The sequence below is a fragment of the Ornithodoros turicata genome, chromosome 5 (genome assembly GCF_037126465.1).
Source record: "Ornithodoros turicata isolate Travis chromosome 5, ASM3712646v1, whole genome shotgun sequence".
Lineage (NCBI taxonomy): Eukaryota > Metazoa > Arthropoda > Arachnida > Ixodida > Argasidae > Ornithodoros > Ornithodoros turicata.
Window position 1 is genome coordinate 55870635 of NC_088205.1, and position 21518 is coordinate 55892152.

Sequence of the window (21518 nt, forward strand, 5' to 3'; positions counted from 1 at the left end):
GCACCCAATCAACACATAAGATTCTGAGTCATGCACGCTGCCATTGGTTCCGGTAAGTACGGTAGATTCACGATCAACGATCTACTAACACTCTCTATTGAGTCTGTTACCTCAGCTCTATCAGCGGAATTATGTAATATGTGAATCCCATAGAGCATAATCAGAAGGATGGTCACCTTTTGTGTCACATGTGTGTCATGTAAGTCCCGAATGAAATGTAATGTACCTGTTAACCTTCCTACTTTACTACTAAACCATTTTACTACTTTTTACTAAGTTTAAATTTCGCTACTTACTACTTTCCTACCAAGAACACCCTAGTGGTTGTTTTTGGGCAGATAAACAAAAATAAAGTAATTATTATTTTTATTATGATAAAGTTATTATCGAGTAACTGCTTTCGCGAAAGTACACGCACATACACATAGGGTCGCTATAATCACATTTTAGGAAGAATGCAGTTATAAACAAGAAAGTATTCGTAAAGATATGCATGTTGGGAAAAACGCATCGCAGTTGAACCCTAATCCTTGTTACTTTTTAAGCATCACGTGTTTTGTATGTTGAATGATTGGTCTTGTGTGCGCAGCTCAGCCCCTACGCCAGAAACAAATTTAGCTGAAGCAATGACGAAACGATATAAGCACGCACAGTTGAAGTAACACACGTCACTCGAATCCTATCATCAAAGTTCACAACGCCGCGGCAGCAGGCTGTGGCTAACGGGCCCCCCAAAATAACGCATGTTGTTTTCAATTCTTCCGATGCTTTTCGAGTAAATTCTGGGCAACAGATGGGCTCATGAATCTTGCCAAGATCTAAAAAGAGGTCAAATAGAAGGTCAATCGGCAGCGAATGGACACAAAATGACAGCATCCCTAGAGAGGAATCGGGGAAGCTCGAGTGTTGATGCAGGAGCGAAGCAAGAAAAAAGACAGTCGGGATTGACATTTCCATCTGAATGCAGCCGGTACGGGCAGAGTGGGCCGGGTGGCTTGGTGGTCGCTTTTGAGACAGACGATCTGCGCTAGTTGGTCATGTTTGCGCAGACTATGGATGCAACTAAACTTATGCATAAAATACCGTGGACTTGAAACCGTGATGCAAATTAAAAAAGAAAAGAGAAACGATCCCCAAAGATATAACACCTATACTATTATCAGCTTCTGCTCTTTCGAAAACAGGGGGAATCAAAAGTATTATGAACTCGAACAACTATAAGGAAGTGACCGCAGAGGGAACAACGCACCACTTAGATGAAATATTTTTGAGAATGAAACATTCCAATGCAATCTAGCGAATGACGAGCTTTCGGGAAACAGCAACAACCATATATGCATGAGTGACGAAATCAGTCAAGCTTGTGGCTCACTACTTTACTTAACATAGTTTCGAGATGCTTCATTTTCTCTAAGCCACAGTTGCTTCGCGGCAATAAGACGATGTCAAAAAAAAAAAAATAATAATAATGACGTCCCATTCTCTCTTGTTTGGTTTTCTATACCTTCTACAACTGGACTCAGATACATCATGTCGCTACAATGCAGCACTGAGACGGGACGAAGGGCGGTTAAAACAAGGAGACAAACGTATCTGCAAACTCTCAACTAACAGGAATTTATTTGCGCAGACAAATTTAAACAATCAAGAAGGAAAATATGTGGCGCACTAGCTATTTTCCTTCTCGATTGTTTAAATTTGTCTGCGCAAATAAATTCCTGTCAGTTGAGAGTCTGCAGATACGTTTGTCTCCTTGTTTTAACCGCCCTTCGTCCCATCTCAGTGCGGCATTGTAGCGACAATGACTATCACCAACTCCCCCTCTTCCTCCCTTTGCTCAGACACATTTCTTCCTCCGCACTTGAATTAACTGTTTTTGTATGGAAGCCGTTGGGGAAACAATAAGGTGCAAAGTGATATATATTCGTATTTTTGTTTCTCTTATATGTACACACGTGCGAAAATAAAATCCTAAACATGTTCTTACTTTCTTGTTTTCTTGTCGGCACTGTGAGTAGTGATAATTTTTTCCCACTTTAGCAGCAATTCCACGCATTTCAACGAAAGCAAAAAAAAAAAAAAAAAAAAAGAAAGACGCAAAACAGGAAGAAAACAAGAGAACAAAATGACGTATAGTGGAACAGGACCGCTAAATGGTTCCATTTCAACTTCGTGTCTGCTTTCTTTTTCATCCCTCTAATCCATGTTAAATCATTGCTCCTTTACGGTTGTAACCTTTCCTTTGCAGTAAGGGGAAATCCCCCAAGGTCTGTTCCTCTCATCTTTTTTTTATTTATTTCCGCTCCCTTTTTTTTTCCCCTCAAAGGCCTAGGCGAGAAGCAAATCCCCCTCCTCCACAGAAGTAATGGAAAGAAAGACGAGAGTCTCAAAAAAGAACGTAAATCTACCAAGGACGAAGAGCACGCATTCAAAAACGTTCGAAGTGTCAGGAAAAGAAGAAGAAGAAATAAAATAAAAAAGGACGACGTGGAAAGCCTCTTACTGCGGTTTTTCAACTTGGCGAAGGTATCGAATTCGAAACCGTTGCTTTTAAACACCCCTACTTTTTTATTTGTGCTAGCGTTACAGCTGATGTGGCTCTCGGAAGACATTTGTGGATATTTCTGTCCTTTCAGTTCCCAGCATAGCGTGGGGTTTCTGGAGAGTTTCTTTCGACTGTCCTGTCGCGGCATTTGGACCCTCGTTAAACTTGGAGTACGTCAGATGTCGTTCTTCCGCGCTTGTACGTTATGCTTGACGTCTAGGGCTCGGGAAAATACGCACCGAAAAGTATCAGAATACGCGTGCATATCGTGAAACGCTGGGACAAGTGCATTAGTGCCAGCTGGAGATTACGTTGAAAAATAAAACTAATTTCTCGCCTGTAAGTTCATTTTACTTTTGCGAAAAATGAAAAGTCCCGATTTGACTTGAACGCCCCTCGTATATACATTTGCAATTTATGGCAGAATGTACTACAACTCTGACAGCTATGATGAACTAAGAAGAGTGATAATCCAAAGCACGTTAACTGCTGCCATGCTCGAGGCAACAGGTGGACACTTCTGGATTGGGCAAAAGTACACTTCCAGAGCACTCTTGCTTTTTCTCGTGATATTTCTTAAAATATACGCATACATGTTCAACTAATATTTTTCAGAGCGTTAGCCTTTGTAGGGCCCACCAACGCCGACAGCCGTGTAGGTCCGTCCGTTGTGAAGAGAGAAGGAAGAAAGGAACGCGGATCGGAAGATGGCTCCGTAAAGTTAGGTATAGCTTTGCTCTCGTCTACATTAGACGCGCACGGCGGAATGTCCAAAGAGTGGTTGGCGTCTAGCCATGCCACATCGAGACTGGGAAGTACCCGGGTTCGAATCCCGGTGCCGGCTGTGCTGTGTGGGGTTTTTCCTGGGTTTTCCTCAGACGCTGTGAGACATATGTCGGCACAGTTCCCATAGAAGTCTTCATGGATGCACATTCTCCCAGATGGTTAGTCGTGACGTTGCCCACCTCTGTGACGCCGACGACAGCGGGCTCTTTCATTAGCACCACCACCACCAAAGATGCAGCTAACTTTTAATAAATATAACACGCACACATAGAAAAACGAGATCAGCGCGCACATGGACGCGTATAAAAGTTGTGTGGAGGTTGCACGTTGCTCTGAGGGCCTGTTACACAGCACTCGTATGCTGTTGCGGGCAAAAGCTATCGAGCACATGTGTTGTTGTTCCCAGACCGTGATCCACAGGAGTGCAGCTCACACGGGACATCACTGACATACAGTCAAAGACGACGAGCCCTATCACGTGTCCCCGGGGAAACGCACTAGCGCACTGGGATGATGGAATATGCAAGGGCTATATATGATAACCTAAGACTGTTCGGAGAAGAAGTTTTAAAAGAAGGAAACGCACGTTGCTTAATCATTTATCGCTCAAACTTGCAACGAAATCAACCTAACACACTACCAGTCCGCTTAGCTTTTGAGAGAGGGAACGTACACCTTTTCCTCTAGATCATAATAGATGCACCCCGCCAAAGGCACCTCACTATAATACTATCTAATTTTTAGTGAGCCTCAGCAGGACACGTATAAATCTTCCCACCGAAACTTACATTACACGCTATGTTGAACTATACCAATGACGTACATATATGAGCATCACATAAGGAAACGGATAGCGTTGTTTTTTTCGATATCTATAAGAAGCGCGCTCGCATTATAATGAAGGTGTCAGAGAAGATGATGGAAAAGTCGGGGACCCGAAACGTCGTCCTGGCATATCTCAGAGCGAGCTTTGTGCGCGCCGGAGTCGATCCCTCCCTGGTAAACATCAAAGCAGCCGTTTTGAAAATAGGGTTATGTACCGCCACATCGGGTTAAAATGAACGGGCTCAGATGGATCATTCTGGCTATGACACATACGGCACTAGATGACTAACAGAGTGAAGCCTACGAAGGCTGAAGGATCCCACGTGTATGTCTGAAGAGCTGCAGGAGATAGGTGGCGGCATCCATGGCTAAGATAGTTTTCAGCTGAAGTTGTACCGCTTGACAGGTGATGAGCTGATATCCTTATGCAAGTGTGTGAAGAGAATACGTCAGACATCGGAAGCTACCTGGTCGTATGCATAAAACAGCGACGCATTCAAAGAAGTTTAGAGGCTATCGTCGCTACAAAACACTACTATTAAACCTCCTATAGTACAGGAAGCATTATAAATAAGCATTTAGAACACCTCATGAAGGGAGACTAATAGAATGTCCAACGCAATTTGGAAAAAGGGGATGCGCGCCTTTTATCACCTGTATACTTCCTGAATGATTTAGCTACACATTGTGAGCAATACACCTAAAAATACGCAACCCTTTTGCCAGCACAAAATCCTTGTGACTTGGATCTCCCTTATGCAGTGTAACGTTTGCGCTTCTTTCTGGAAGCGTAAACGTTACACCGCACCCAAAAGTGCAGAGTGAATAAAAATTATCCTGTCGGGTGGATGGGCAAAATTCTTTTACTGTGTCTCACTGACAGCACGCCGTTATTGCTTTCATCAGTTCACTTATCAAGGGTGCTCACTACAGTGTCCGAGTGTAATGCTCGGACACTATAGTGAGCGAGTAAAAAAAAGAAAGGCGGATGGAGGACAGAGGATGAAGGGCGGAGATGCGCAGAGGGTGCATGAGTTCGTCGGGGAGAGCAAAGTGTTCACCGCAGTGAACCTCACCGCATAGCACGCTCTTGGCCAAGCACTACCCCAAATGATATCGTTCTTTCCCCTGATTTGCTGAAAACTGGAAGCGTACATCTTTTTGTGACGCTTGTAGAGTTACGGTAATTGTCACCAAAAGCATACACCCCACGCTATCCACAAATCATGAGAGGGAAGTTCTGTTTTACGAGTGTAGAGTGTAAAGCTTCGTAGTAGCGTCACAGTCATGCCGTCGTGCATAGCATCGAAGTTACCTTCTGGTACTGCTTTCGCTCTGCTTGCTTCTGCACACTCTAAAAAAAAAAAGGCTGTATTGTAACTACTTTTTGGGGAGTACACCCATGCCACTCCTTTTGGTGTGTGCAATTACTGTCCATTGCCCTCGTTAAGGAGAATCCTCACTCGCTTCGTAGCTATGAAGGGAGTGACGATACCCCTTAGAGACACTCCAAAGCCAGTGATATATGTGGCAAGGGTGTAGTCCCCAAAAAGGAGTTAACAACAAACCTTTTTTTTAAAGAGTGGATGTTGCTATCTTTACTTCCATTAATTGAACACCTAGTTTGAACATCTTATTGAATATAATTCCAATAACACGGGTGTGCTATTGCGAGGCACGACCAGATGAGAAGTGAATCAAACGCTCGAGACAGTGTTCTTCGGAGACAATTAAACGAGAAATTGATTTAAAAAAAATATGAAAGTAGCATGGGAGGAAAGAGAGAAAAAAAATGACCAAAAGTTTTACTTATTATGCTTCGTCACGTAGATGCTGGTACTGCAGGAGCCAACGGTGGTGGCGGTGCGCTTGAGTATAAACTTCAGTGCAACCGTCACCCGAGATGTCACCAGAGATGTCAAAAAGCGTTATTTTGGGGGGTTTGGTGCGGGTTCTAACACGTCGGTTCGGTTCAGTTTCAACTGCGCAGCAACAACAAAAAATCCATATACGAGAATATGCCCACCAAATACGCCCACCCTCGATGCAGGCACCTGACACACTAAAGGATTTTCTTTTCTCTCTCATTTCGGCCGGTGTAAAGTTTTAGAGACAACCAAGGTCTTCTCTGCTAAAACATCAAACGTGTTCCCGCTAGCATACAACCCAGACGAAGCGATAAGGTTTTGTGTAGCGCTCCGATGATTGCTAGGCTCGTTATATACCTCGAATATTCAGTTCGTATTCGCTACATATCAATGGATATAGCATGTGCAACGTATGTGCAACGCACGTACAACGTAACGTGTATGTAGCATGCGCAAGTACTGTGGTATAGTTAAAATAAGGACTATGACCACATGTCACTGAGGATGAAACGGCGTGAGAGATCATACAATAAGATGATAATTCCTCCCGAAATACTCAAGTCGCAGTTAAAAGCAACCACATAAAGCGTCTAATCGATCGCAACTAAGTACTTTCTGACTGTGCCACAGCATCTGAAACTATGTGCAAGGGAGCGAGAACCAAAATACACTTCTGAGTGCGTTCCCTAATAGAGGCGTGATATAGTTCTTGTCACCCACTGATGAGCGGGAGGCTCAAAATGAATAACGGGCAACCGAGTAAAGCAAGAAGACGATGTATGCAAGAAAGCGAGACACTGCCTTTGCGGCACTTGAGAACTTCCGTGTGAGCTGCGGCATGGAACTCATATTTTAGGATTTTGTGCGAGTGCCTCGTATCAGTGTGTATCTTTGTAGTGTATATTAGTGTGTATTTGTAGTGTGTATCTTTGCATTAGTGTGTATCTGTTTCTCTGCATGTTCTAGTGATATTTATTCACTTGCACCTAGTGTACTAACACACTCATTGTTGGGGATGGGAAATGTACTTTTGTTTGTTTTGGGTTTGTTTTTTTGTTGTTTTGTTTTGGGAGTAGCAGAACTAGTCAGGAGACAAGTTCAATTTCTCCCTGGTTTTCTTTTAAATAATCAATCAATCAATCACGATGTATGACGTACCTCTTGTCCGCTGCTCCTCCGCAAGCTGCTTCTCCAAGTTCTCTCGAAGTCCCCGCTCACGCAACACCTCCATTTTGAGCTCAGCTGAAAGAAATGAAGAAATGATGCTACAGGCACCTTTGTATCATAATGGTTACCGCCAACATGTTAAAGCAATAACGAGGCAAAAAAGAGATCACGTATTCATTCCCTGTGCTGTCAGTAATAGATAGTTTTCACGCTATTGGAACATAAGGTACGTTTGCTAGTCCACACTGCAAATGTCCCTCTCATAGTTCACTCGGTGCGCTTCGTTATTTCGTTACTCTCTTAGGAGACATGATAGAATAGAGCGAACAACATCGTTCTCTGGTTGAAAACGGGAGGCGTACGCCTTCTTGTGACACTTGTGACACTTACTGTGTTTGAGGAAAATTTGATATAGCGTGGTATTAGCAGGTATGCTACTTGTCGCAAACAGGCGTACTCCCCACACTTTTCACAAATCACGATTGACAACGATCTCACACTGTGGAACGGCTGACCCTGAGGGTGCTCTTATGCAGAAAAAAAAAAAAAGAAGAGAAGCCTGCCAAGTACATTATAGCGCATTAGGCCACACACACACAAAAAAAAAATAGTAATAATTAATAATGTATGCATGTGCTACACAGTCGGTAGCGGTGTTTTTATTGCAAATATGAAAGTTACGGGATGCAATGCTCCCGGAGGAAGCAATGAAAAAAGTTACGCTTCGTGGAATAGATTATCCAAAAATTTACGTCCAAAGTTGTTGAGACAGAGCTGGAGGACCCGTTCAGCTCATTACCCTTGTATTCTATCTCCGGGGCTTTCAGCACGATCGCTAAGAGAAACCGAAAGCTGTACAAACAGAACTAACAACAACAACTTCATTGTGAGATAGTGAATGGGGACTTTCATCGCCAGGGGCGATACTCTACCCCATTGCTGGTGTTGACGTGAGGAATGAAACATTGAGCCCCTTCACAATAAGGATCGAAGTCCTGGGTGTCCAAAAAGGTAAAAAGAGCTTTGGGGGCAGAGCGTTTGTGGGCTGGATGCGACCAGGGACCAAGCAAGTTTGAGAGAGAGTGGGAGGGGGCGAAAGTCCAGCTGACGAAGAGACCCGGAGAGTGTGGTTCGCGAAGGTTGATAGTGTGGGCAATAAAGAAGAATGTGCTTAGATCTTCTGTAGCACCGCAGTGACAGCAGATAGGAGAGTCAACTTGTCTCTAGCGGTAACGCCACAGAGAGAGAGAGAGAAATACATGATGACGATGATATGGGGATGCTGTAAAAGCCACATCGAGTAAACAGAACTAAAAGTACAAACTGTCCGTATTATTGCACCCTAAAGGCGAAAGTTCACCGCGGCACACTCTCCTAGGCAACCACCATTCTGAATGCTATCGTTCTTGCTTCTGATTTCTTGAAAATCCTAGGCGTGCTCGTTATCTTGATATTTTGCATCCACGTTATTGATCACAAAAACTTTCTCCTCAAGGCAGGATGTCACACCGGCTTCATTGTACTCGGTGGCCTTGAGGTGAGACTTCGTGGTCAAGTTCTATTTTTAGAATATGGTCTAAACGGAGTCGACACACTATCTTGTCAGCAGTCAACATTCATTTTAAATCCAACACACGCATGCATTCTGTGTCGGGTACATCTCCTACATTTAAGCCATCACCAAGTCACCATGTCGGTGCAGAGAATATCATTTCTCGAAGGAACCGGCACGCAATGTGGAACATGCGTCACTCGCTCAGGGCGTAACGGGGCAGGATCGAGACCTCGCATATCTCCAACATTGAAAAGTGACGCCAGCACGAAGTATTCCGCAAATCAGTTATAAAGCGGACCCTTTGCGTGTCCGCAGCCAAATGCAGCAGGAGCACGCCACTGCAACCGACCTGGCTTTTTCAATCGAACAAAGGCCTTGATTGTAGGTGGCGCACTGTTCCGAACGCCACGCCCGAGATAGCAGAAAGACGGGCGGACCATTTGCAAAAAGTGATTCTCCGAGTGACTGCTACGGGAACATTTAGAGTGTATTTCGTGATTCGCTAGCAAGGTTCGCGTAGGGTGTGGCAACAACACGGCCCTCTGCCCTGGAAAATCCAAAAAGAGAGCAGTGTTACGATCATTTGTGGATAGATGCACTTTATTGCCTATAATCGATCAGTCGCTTGTGATCGAACGTGATCCAAACGTTGCAAGTCCGTCTAATCATATATTAGCTACGCTTTATGCTATTAGCAGATGCACGTGAGCTGTGAAATTCCTGCCTCGGATATGCAGATTACAAGAGAGGGGTAGCAAGAAAGGCAAAGAAAAATGTACCTTCCCATAGAGACAGTACTTACCAGAGTTTTAGAAGTTACTCACAAGAGATAATTAAGTTGCAACTACTGTTACATGACTCACAAAGTAATTAGTTACAAGAAAAGTTACCAAAACCAAAGTGTAATTCAGTTGCACTTACAGTTATACTCATCGAATGTAATTGAGTTACTTTTGAGTTATACTGCAGGCGGTGTCCGTTTAAAGTGGCCAGATATTAGGAAGTGCCCCACGACATATTTAAAGATGAGGTTGTTCATGACAGAAGTCCATAATTGACTCAATGAACTAGATGCATAAATAGTTATGTGAACAACGAAACTTACATGAGGAATACAGTACACCTCAACAGAAGCAAGAAAACACATCAACAATCGATGTTAATCGCTATATGGCACCAGACGTGGCACTACTCATCATTGAAGTAGTCCACACATGCCACCATTAAACAAATTTATGAAAACAGAGGTTGAAATCTACATAACTGTTTCGATATGATGAGTGTATATACGAACAACCTTGTTCGAATATACTTTCGAAGTTCGAAGTAATTTTTCATTAGAAATTGAGACATACAGGTGTATGATGTAATGTCCTCGACTGGTTGATTGCATTGCATTGTTATACATACTTCAGAATATTGTACCAGAGTATTTGCCTGTGTATGATGCTTTCTCTCTGTGCACTTTGTTTTGTTATGGTGATTGTATAGTTTGTTTTACATTTCTACAATTTGTATATTTTTCTCTTCACCCCCTTATGCTTTGTCTGCCAAAGGGCGGCCAGCATAATGGATAGATAAAAAATGAAGTAAAATATGCCATATTTGAATGAATACTAAAACCTGTGGAATACCAGTAGCTATAAAAGAAATGGAGAACCTTGTCGCAGTAGAAAAGACTCAACCTTTGGGCTGGATAAGACAATACGACAGACATAAATTCACAACGAATTGTTAATCCGTAGAAGATAGTAACTGTCCTTTGACTATAAGTTACGGAGAAAATGTAATTAAATTGTAGTGACTAAGTTTTAAAGTATTATGTACTCTAATCAACTATAATCTAAAAGTATTTAATTACTTAATTACTTCACAGCTATGCTACTAACACACAAGCAGAAAGCAAGTTAAAAGCACGACAGGATGAAGCTAAATATATCACGTTTATTTTGTTAGCTAAAACAGAGCGGTCCCGTTCGTGAATACATTTTCATGTAACACTCGCGTCGCCACTTGACCGACGTTCGCAACCTGTGGCGTGAGACTGGATGCCTATCGTGACGGCGTGCGGTTGCTCCCGTACCACCCGGCAGGCGACCAGCACAGGAGAGAATCGATAGAATACAGCTTTGGCCGTCAGGCAGCAGTTGTGGGACCGACCTCTCGCTCATAGACAAAGTCGTGTTATGTTATACTACGTCATTTCTTAAAGGCGAACGACGAATCACGAACGACGCAATGGATGAATCTCGTTCCTTTCGCGTTGGTATCAACGTCACAACATCTTTCATTCCGCGTAGAAATATTTTTGCACTAAGGGCCTACAAAACTCCTTATACACATTGGTCCTTTCGGTGCGCGCTTTATTCTGCAACAAATTTCGGCACCCCAGCTATGACGCCACAGGAATGAGAGCCATTCCTATTGGTTCTCAAAAGCACGTGGCCTCTACTTCGGCTGCCTTTCTGATGGAGATGCCTCCAGTGATGTCACTCACAGGTGGGTGAGCTTCGGTATCCGCGGTGCCGATTTGCCACGCGTCATTGACCCCTTCACTGTAAAACTTGGAACGCGGCTGATAAAATGGCATAGATGAAGGCAAGCCAGTGGACGAATCTCCAATGGATCTTTTTCACATACGCGTCGTACCCTAGCGGCTCTTCAGCGAACTACCCTCGGCGCGCGCCAACAAAACAAACCCACCTGGGTAGCATAAAGGCCCAATACCGGTCCGACCGAAGTGGGACCGACGTGATCGCGTTGTTCGCGCGGCGTTCCCACTGGTCCCCACTTCTGTCGTCCTCATCCAGCAACATCTATTGAACACGGAGATAGCCTTGTCCGGCGCACCCAAGGTCATCCGTGCCGCGGCGCATGAGCAGTTGTAAAAAAGGTTCATTGGAACAACGGGTTCACTCCGATGCAAATAACTGTCTCCGACATGTATGCAGCATAACTTAGGGAGCAGTGTCACTGTCTCTTTAAGTTAATTGATAGCTCGGAAGTAGCCTGTCCTACGCAAAGTAGGGCCCGCATCTACATCTATTTTTTGCTACTGCACTCTTAGAAATGAACTTCACCGCATAGCACGCTCCTAACCAACCATAATCTCAAATGATATCGTTATTTGCCCTGATTTGTTAAAAACGGGAGGCGTACGCCCTTTTTGTGACACTTATGCTGTTCATAATTGTCACAAAAAAAAAGGCGTACGCCACCCGTTTTCAACAAATCAGGGCAGATAGCGATATCATTCGAGATGATGGTTGGCTATAGGAGTGTGCTATGCGGTGAAGTTCATTTTTAAGAGTGTGAAATCGTTATCATTTTTTCGCTCAAACACCTTGTGACTCATTCCGCGGCTGATGTGTACTAGCCGGTAAAAGCAGGTCTGCTCCCGCGGTCCATGTCTGTGTCCTGGCGGAAGCCACGAGAAGGCCAGTTTGTCTAGGCTGACCTTTCCTAAAATTCCCCATAATGAAAAAAGAAAGAAAGAAGGTATTTTCCCATGCTCCTAGTGCAAAGTATGAGTCTTGAAATGGGGGATGATCATGAATAAACCTGTCCCTCATCGTTGTTCTAGGGCTAAGCAGACATCTTCCCATAATAAGTGCAGGTATGAAAATTGCTAACCCGAAAGGGCAATTTTCTTGAGATAATGCGCAGATGAATATAATACAGAAGGTCCATCAAGAAAATAAGGAACATGAAGCCAGGTCACTGTGTAGCACCATATATGTGCTACTATTCTTTTTTCTTTTTAGTCGCTAAACGTTAGAATGAAACTTATAAAAACCGCAAGTACATAATTGTACAAAGCAAAAGTAACCAGGACGAATGTGCGTACATAGCAAGATTCGAAATGAACATTTTTGCTCAACGGGTGCTCAACGAAACAGAAGCAAACGGTGTTAAGACGCCTCATTACCGCCGGCATCTTTAAACCAGTAGGCAGATGACACATTGCAGAGTCAGCTTTCCGAATTCGACCGACGCGACCGCTGACACAGTCGTGCAGTGATGGAGGAAAAACAGTTAAATGAAATACAGCAAAGAAATCAGCATCGGTGCGGGATCATCGGTTGAGCAGTTTCACGTCTGCAGCGAAGCGCATTACCCTAACGAGCTTCATTCGTTTGAAATTTAACTTAGGAAGGAGTCGCGAACATCAGCAAGAAGAAGATATGCCACATTGAAACAACCAACAAGGGGGCACTGCACAGATATAGGAGAGAGGATTGCGCTCCTGTAAAGGCACCAGCCTCCTTAATTCCTTTTTACTCTTCTTCTTTTTCCTTTCGGTCCGCTTTCCCATTGCAAGACAGGAGTAAGGAAAGTGATTGCACGAATAGTAGAAGCGGATGTGTCGGCGACGGCAGAGCGAGCCTGCTCTTGCAAAGGCCCCTACTCGCAATAACACTATGTAATACTGTAGCTGCCGTTGTCTGCAGGTCAAGTAGCAAGCATGAAGTGTGCCTATATGTGGTTGGTTCCTAGTGCCTATAGTGTGCTTGCCTACCGGTTCTCTTTGTAATCTGTGTAGTACATGTCGCTTAAACAAAAATACGTCACCTTGAGACAAAGCTAGAAGAGGGTGTTAGGTTATAGACATGCATACTTGAAGAACGCGCAAGGCACGGGCACGGACAACCCGTGCACAGTGTTCTATACTACAACTTACTACAACTATACAACTGGGCGACCAGCAACAAACGTGAGTTGTATAGTTGAGCGCTGTGTTTCCGTTGTCCGTCCCTGTGCCTTGCCGAGTTCTTCAAATACGTTGAGTTGAGTGACTCAGAAGCCAACGTGCCTTAGCCAGTTTTTTTTCTCCACCACGCAGAAAACGAGAGAAGAAGGCGATAGAAAGGCAAAGAGGAACAACAAGAGCAATGCTTGTTCCGTTAACCGATCCCATTAGTCCTTAGATAGCCTTTACTTGGACTTGCCATGCTCCCATACTTAGCTTATTGACAGTTTGGTCTACTGTCATTATCGCTAACTATCATGCACCAAGCAGAACAGCGGAAATCATGGTAGTGGTGCAGAGCGGAGTATCGCAACACTGTGCAGAATCGCAAATGGTGGAATCTCTATGCAATGATTTTCCTCTCGATTGAATTAGAGCCCGGAGGCCATCCCCAACTTCCTTCCCCGCTAAGTGCTTCTCCACCGCCTACGGGGCATAACAATGCAACAGGAGCAGAAATGTACATGCGTATCCCACACACCGCCAGTGGCATTAAAGGGGAGAGCGTCTGGCAACAGCAGCAGAACGGACGTTGGCGTGGAATCTGGAGTAAAATTGAGGCGACGTACAGGGCAATGACGGTCGTCTCGTTGTAATGGAGAACCAGACTTGGCTTTTATTAAAGCGCATAAACAATGCGGGCACGTCACGGAACTCGATGAATGCGGAATGTGTCGCTGCTTGCAGACTGGAAGGCGTCAATATCGCGTATGCAGAAGAATCTACGACGTAATCTTCCCGTGCTTTGGTACTTCGTGAGTCATTAATGTTCCATCCACTCACAGAAGCTCTTGCTGACGACATACTACTTATTTGTAATACCATTGTATACATGCCTAATGGATATGAGCCGTATTTTTTTTTTTCGTTTCTTTGGTTTATGTTTTGTAGATACAGTGGACCTTATTGACGGTTTAGCACCGATCATTTTGTATGCATCACTGGAACTATATGGATGCTTCATCAAAGTAGTCCACGTAGTACTCGGCATAGAAAAAGAAAAGATGGAAAGTACGAAGGACACGTAGAAAATCCAAAGCGATTTCTAAAAGTCAAGGTATGTTCCTGACAATGTAATTTCACACTTCGTGTACGATGAATCATGCATTCTGAAGCAATTATTAACCAAATTACAAAACCAATCAGAAGTTATTAAACGCGATATATATATTCCTCTCAACTCTACCTCCTGAATCCCGTCTTTTAGCAACGTGGTCCCTATAGTTTTTCTTGGTCATGTCTATTTTACAGCCCCCTTCCCCTCCCGCAATCTCCCTCATACCGCAAACACAATAAAGTACTGACTGGAGTGACTATCTCTTTCTCTGATAGATAGCATCCGTCCATTGGTCATATCGCGTATCGTAAATATTTGGACGACTTTCTATCCGTCTTTCCCTCTCTCCATTTCATCAAACATCGCTCTCGCGCGAAGACCAACGCAACAAGGCCTGCTCGTTGGAAGCGCTTTTCTCGACGGCCGCGACGTGCAAACATTGGCCTTTAAAAGTCGCTGTTTGTTCCGGCTGATTGAAGACAGACGGCCCCACGCTCCATTTCTGCCCCTCGCTTGATCTATATAGTACACTTCTACTTCGTTGATTTTTTTTCTCTCTCTCCCTCATGTCGTATCCCCACTTCCGCTCGCTAAAAATTTCGAAGCATTCTATAGAGGGACTGTTTTCACCCTGCCTTACTCTTCGATATAATGGCGGTGGTACGGTGCTGAAGGTATCTAGGCGAGGCACGGTCACGTGACGTGACTTCCTGAGCATCATTTATTCATTTGTCATACTCAGTCTTTCTTTCATTTCATTCTCTTACTCCCATATTTTTCACGGTGCTGATGACCGAGCATCGCCACTTCCTACACTGTTAGACGAGAACTTCACCACATAACACGCTCCTAGTTAACCCTAATTCCGAATGACGTCGTGCTCTTTCGTGGACTGTTGAAAATGACTGTGAAGTAAAACCCGAGACAAGGAGTTCAGACAAATTCTCTTTACGCAGAATGAACTCCTTGTCTCGGGTCTTACTTCTGTCGTTCTGTTGAAAATGGCGTGGATTCGCCTTTCTTTGGACAATATGTCCCAAAGGAGCGTAAACCTACTGTTTTAGACAAGTCAGGAGGTATCATTCCGAATGATGGTCGGCTCCAGACAGTGTTAAGTTCTGTGTAACACTGGAGTAATACCCCTGCCACAGGGGCAGTCTTTAATGACCATTGAAAGCAACGGCCATTCGACATTCGCGTAGTGCCACCTAGTGTGTAACGAGTATACTTCACAAAGAGCATTGCATCAAATGCTCCCTGAGAGGTTTACACGTTCCACGCATGGTGGCGCTACGCACATGTGAATTACCATTGAAGACTGCCCATGTGACAGGGGTATAATAAGGCGCACCGTACACACCGCACTCTCCAAGAAGTGAACTTCACCGCATACGACGTTCAAGGCAATCACAATGCTATGGCGCTTTCTCTTGATTCGCTGTCAGGGATCAGGGGTTTTCTGGAACACGCTACTGAAGTTTTGGTGGTAGTGGTTATGACTCCGGCTTAACTGCCGTGGTTGACCTCACATTGGTAACATATGTCACAAAAAATGCGCATACCCCTCGTCCACGCAAATGACGACAAAGAGCGATATCCTCGTGTCCATCAGTTAGCGTTGAGCTTGTACATGCTACGTTATCCTCGCGTTGTAGACAGTCTACTTTGCGTTGCCAACCCAACAAACGCAAACCCTGCCGTCACTACGGCACTAAAGATTCGAGAAGGGAATTAAAGAGCGCTCAACCACCAACCGAAACTCATAATTTACGGGGCAATGAAGAAGGGAACACACTCTGTGCGCCCCCATTCCAGGAGCATGAAGCCAAGAGACACCGGATATGACGCGACAAATAGCGGACGCCAGGGGGCGCTAAACTCATTTCATTTCCGGTCGGCCGCGGAAGAATCAGGGACGTAAATTCTGCCCACGTCAGACTTGTCTTTGATGTTTCGACTATAACTGTCAAAGTGGCAGGGATATTTATTTTCCGAACAAAAAAAAAAAAACGTATTAAAACGCCGGCCAGACTTTCAGGGCGCCTCATTTGATATTCAGATTGAGGCTTCATCTCTGCGTCAAGTGTGGGTCCATATAGAGCGGCGTGCAACTTCAGTTGTTCCCATGAACGTGAAGAACAAGGGGTACGGGCGTTTCCGTTGTTCGTTGATGACCTAACTCCTGCAACGTTTCTCGTAACTTCTGTTGCGCGCTATGTACTTCTCTAAGCGAGCGCAACCTGTTGTGCTTCTAAGTCTTCGTGACATTGCTCTAGTCTTGTGTGGCGCCACCTGTTATAGAAGCGACGACCAGTAGTCGGCCCTGCCCGACGTAGTGCAGGTCTAGGTCCTGGTCTAGTGATTCGTCGTCTATATTCCAGGAGAAACCAGGTTCAAGCGGAATCCCTTAAACCCCAGCTAGTTATAGATAAAGATCACAAAAAGCCAGGATAAGCATATCACATTATTCCATCCAAGTGGCTACCATAAGGTTGATGAATTTTGATTTGACACCTTCCTCTATCCTGTCGTTTTCGTAGACTGTCTCCGATGTACTAAAATGCTCTATACACTCTTAGAAAAAAGGGTGAAGCAGTTACACCTCTTACGAGGTAATAGTTGTCGCATATCTTGTGCCTAAAAGGTTGCAATATTCTACCTGCTACGTGACTCTCAAAACAGAACTTCACCGCATAGCACGTTGACCCGCTTCTGATTCGGTGAGCGAGGGGGGCGTACGCCTTTTTGTAGCAATTTGGATATATGATAATTTCTTTTACCACCCTTTTACACCCTTTATCAGACGCCATGTTGACCTTATAGGTGGCGACTATAGAAGTTACCACCTTTTCACACCCTTTTTTCTTAGAGTGTAGTATCATCTCGTCGCAAGATTATGTCGCAGAATTATGTCTCACCTCCAGATGTTGGATAGTTTGGACATCTGTCGTAGGTGAACAAGCGTCGAAATGCGGGGCAGTTGGTAACAGCCCATAATTATAAAAGGAATAACATCCATGGACAAAGACAAGGAAGCGCAGCAGCAGTTTGTTTGTGCGCTTTCTTGTCCTTGTCCATGGTCGCTACTCGTTTTGTCATTGTGTACTCTCGTACCTGGTTATACGTTTTTGGCGTAGGGCAACGAGTTTCGATGTTCTGGCTTTGAGGTACAAAGGAACTTCCGCTGTTCGATTGTCGATCTAGCGATTGCTTTTCCCGTTAAATATGTTGTGTACATAGAAGCATATAGGTGCTTCGAAGTTTACCTTTGTCACATTAATGTGTCATACTTTTTGATATTTGTAGCAACAAATCGTAAGTTGCATTGCGGATTGAGGAGTAACAGCAAAATACAGTACTGAAGAACTGTGTTATGCATGTCTGCTTCACAACGACGTATGATATTTTGCTCGTGCCAACTTCGCAGTGCGTTACTAGCATGACGGTGCCATATACGTATAGTGCAGGAAGGAGGTTTCGGTATATGGAAATGCCTTTACCTTTCTCAATGCTGATCTGCCTGTCCTGATGCCTGGCATTGTCGGCGGCCACCTTGAGGAGACCCTGGATATTTCGGAGCAGCGTCTCAATGGAGGAAACCGCGTTCAGACCCAGTGCGCCGGAGTCCGCGTACCGCTGATCAGCGCCTTGAGGGTCTGGGCTACTCGCTTCGCCTCCGCTCAGCTCTGCAGAAGACAAAGGACTTAGCTGTGTCGTCTTACGCTACGATACGACCTTGGACGAAACGACTGACCTTGGTCTCTGTCGTCCGTGTCGCCGTCGTCCTCCGTGTCATCGTCTGCATCCGCCGCTGCGTTGTCGCTAAAGTCCCGCATGTCGTCGTTTCGACTCGCGTGTTGCGATAAGTTAAGCACGGGCGGACCGTGTCCATTGGACACTGATGTAGGAATACCACCTGCAAGTAACAAAAGAACGTTTTGTCACATTTAGTCGCGTATCTTATGCACGTGTCCAGCTTGCAGTAACGTAATAACCGTAATAAAGTATAACCAGAAGAATTCGACCTATTAATAACTTGCTAATTTTTATAGTTACTGCTACGCAGTTCGATAACTGAACTAAATATTAATACGAAATAATGCTTAGGACTTACAAACAACTAATAATATGTTGCAGAATAAAGCCTATGCACTACCTATAATTGAAGCAACAGCCTCAGGTCGGGAACCGACTCATATTTCGAACAGGGACTGCTGCTCCACATTTGGACATGCACTATGCAGTCCGTGAGCTAATCCTTAAGGTCAGTGACCGAACTGAAACTAAGAAATTATGTAACAAGGAATAGCAAGCCGTCCTTTCCGGCTGACTTTTCCTGTGAAAGTAAATAGACCCCCCCCCCCCACAAAAAAAAATACATATATATATATTTGTGTTCTCGGTGTGGTAACATTCTGAAAAGCGAAAATTTTCGGTGTAGTTTACTGTCCATCCAATTGCAATATGTGTGCGCGAGGTAGCACGCCCATGCAGATTTATTCTGTTGCGGCAGTGTTTTTCTAGGTGCACTCAGTCTTATGATAGTATTTCCACAGAAAAAATGTATGTTAGCTAGTTCTTCTTGATGAGCAGGTCAGCGGCCTTACCATTCACAAAGACTGCCGAATCCTTTCCTCGACTGCCATCATAGGACGAGTAGCCTCGATCTTTCCCGCCGCTCGGGTCGTCTCGCAATCTGCGGAAGAAGAGCCGGTGACATCAAGCAACGTATAAGACACTTGCATAGACACAGCGGATGTTACACCAAGATTAGAAACTATAATAAAATTAAACCACAAAAACCAGAAACCAAACCAACGCCAGATAAATGAACATAAGCAATGCAATCTAGTTTCAACTTGACGAAGAAATGTCAGCACATTTCAGTATATGAAGTCGGCCCAAGAGCAACATGCTGTCGCGAGACAGGCAGATCGCTCGGTAGCAATACAAATATCCAGAGAGAAGAGCGGCACGCAAGGATAGATACATTACAACTTGTATATCAGTGTTGTACTCTTTTCTTCAAGCGCAAGATAGGCTGTTGAGCTTACCTTTCACCCAATTTCGTGTTTTGAAGTTGTTCGTAGTAGTTGGTTTCTGAGTTCATTACTATTAAATTATAAGCAATATGACCACAAATAAAAATAAGCGACACAAAGCTTAATACGCCGTTCACTGGTATATAGGTATGGTGTTGTATAAGCCTCAAGTTAAAAGCTACGCTTTTGTCTTTATTTTCAAATGGTGACGACAGGAGAAACTTCATCCGAGCAATATTAAAGGACAGACAAGTCTCGGCGTCATTTCCATTTAAATTTAAAACACGCCCTTTTTCCAAGCCAAAGAGATCGTGGGCGAAGAATGACGTATGCAGTCCAAGTGGATGAGCCTTTTGTTCTTAGCTGCACGTGAGGTTGATTTAATTAAAAGCGCGCCCAAAAATACAACCTATCGGGAATTAAACTGGTATTACAAAGGCCACCAGCTGAAAAAGAAAGCTTCCAATCACTCTATTTGCATATTCGACAGCTCCTTGCATATTCGGAACTTGATTCTGGCCAGAACCCTCATTATTGCTTGTGACATTTTTTGTGTGGACATTTCCTGCGGCACCCACAATCCCTGGAGAGAATGACGAAATCTGGCAGCTGCAAACGCACTGCTGTCCTCATGCTGAACCTTCAGGAAGCGTCTGCCGCCAAGCTTTCGCTCACAGGGAATGTTTTACCTAAATGCACCGTAAAGCTGCACGCGTGAAGATACAATCCCAGAGAAGGTATGTATTCGACAGTCCGAGTCAGTAGCCTTACGTCACAATTTTCGTCACAATTGCACTCATTGTATTTGTTTTAGAAAATTAAAATTGAAAATTACGGGTAATAGTGTGTCGAAGTGATCACCAGCTGAACATTGCTCGTCAAAAACGGCGGCGAAACTACATTGCATGCGGACATCACTGGGTCTAAAACGAAATAAGTTGGCTACGGGTCGGCTATGTATCCATCAGGAGCAGCAAATCAGTCGGTAACATTGATCGCCGTTGCTTGACCAATTGGGCATTATTTCTCACCAGATGTCGTACCGAGCCGTTTTACCGCAACTTTGCTAGCAATTAAATGTCATCTGGCACATGTTTTACTTGTTGTGCTGGGTTTGCAAGCCACAAGCTGTTAATCTACTCCGTCAACATGAAACAACATCAAAATATGCCTGTCTGCCGCCATACGATACTTAAGTTATAAAATGTAGCAACAAATCTCCGCTGATGCACAGTTCTTCGCCTGTTATGGAAGTGTAATTATCAAACACTGACACTTTTACAGGATCATTTCGACCAGATCGTTTGTGATAACGCGCCATGCACAGCACACGGACTTCATGCAGAGCTTTGACAAGAACGTCAAGGTGAATTAAGATTGTATCCTCTATGTACTGCCATGTTTCCATGCATGTACATGCTACACATCAAATGACATTTATTTGTTCATGTAAGACAGTGAGCGCCACGGGAAACAAATACAGGTGAACACACGCATTACACAACGACAATTTCTTACCGACGTAAAAGTCGTTGACATTTTACTGACGTTTCCACATAACACATTACAATAAAGTGTTTCTTATTTTATTTTTAATAAGCCTCGCTGCATTCCCTGTGTACCTGACGTGCCAAGAAACACTAAATCCGATTTTGAGCTCCCGTTTCTTTGTTTACTCGTGGAGAGACAAAGATGAGTCGAGTGACAATTTATCAACACCGGATTTACACGACGCAGTTTTATTCGCGCTCAGCTCTGCAGGGAGGAGCAACTTTCATCGCGAGTTTTCTTACATTTGTCCCTTCTTTCTTTTTTTTTTTTTTCTCAGTTCACCTTCATCAGCTTTCCTTGTTTGCAGTGTCCCCTTGAAAAAACTCGCGGACTTTTAATTCGTTTATTTCGCAGAGGGAGACCTCGGAGTCT

General features: G+C 44.2%; 1 protein-coding gene across 3 annotated transcripts in view; it reads right to left on the reverse strand.

The window, feature by feature from the left end:
- The window catches only part of LOC135394479 (dachshund homolog 1-like), a 238326-nt gene that overhangs the window by 23643 nt on the left and 193165 nt on the right, over nucleotides 1–21518 (reverse strand). For all 3 annotated transcript variants that reach the window (XM_064625236.1, XM_064625235.1, XM_064625234.1), the window contains 4 exons: nucleotides 19161–19249; nucleotides 18308–18469; nucleotides 18054–18239; nucleotides 7183–7266 (listed from right to left, as the gene is read on the reverse strand). In XM_064625236.1, the coding sequence (XP_064481306.1) occupies nucleotides 7183–7266; nucleotides 18054–18239; nucleotides 18308–18469; nucleotides 19161–19249 (521 nt within the window). The remainder of the gene's footprint in view (nucleotides 1–7182; nucleotides 7267–18053; nucleotides 18240–18307; nucleotides 18470–19160; nucleotides 19250–21518) is intronic.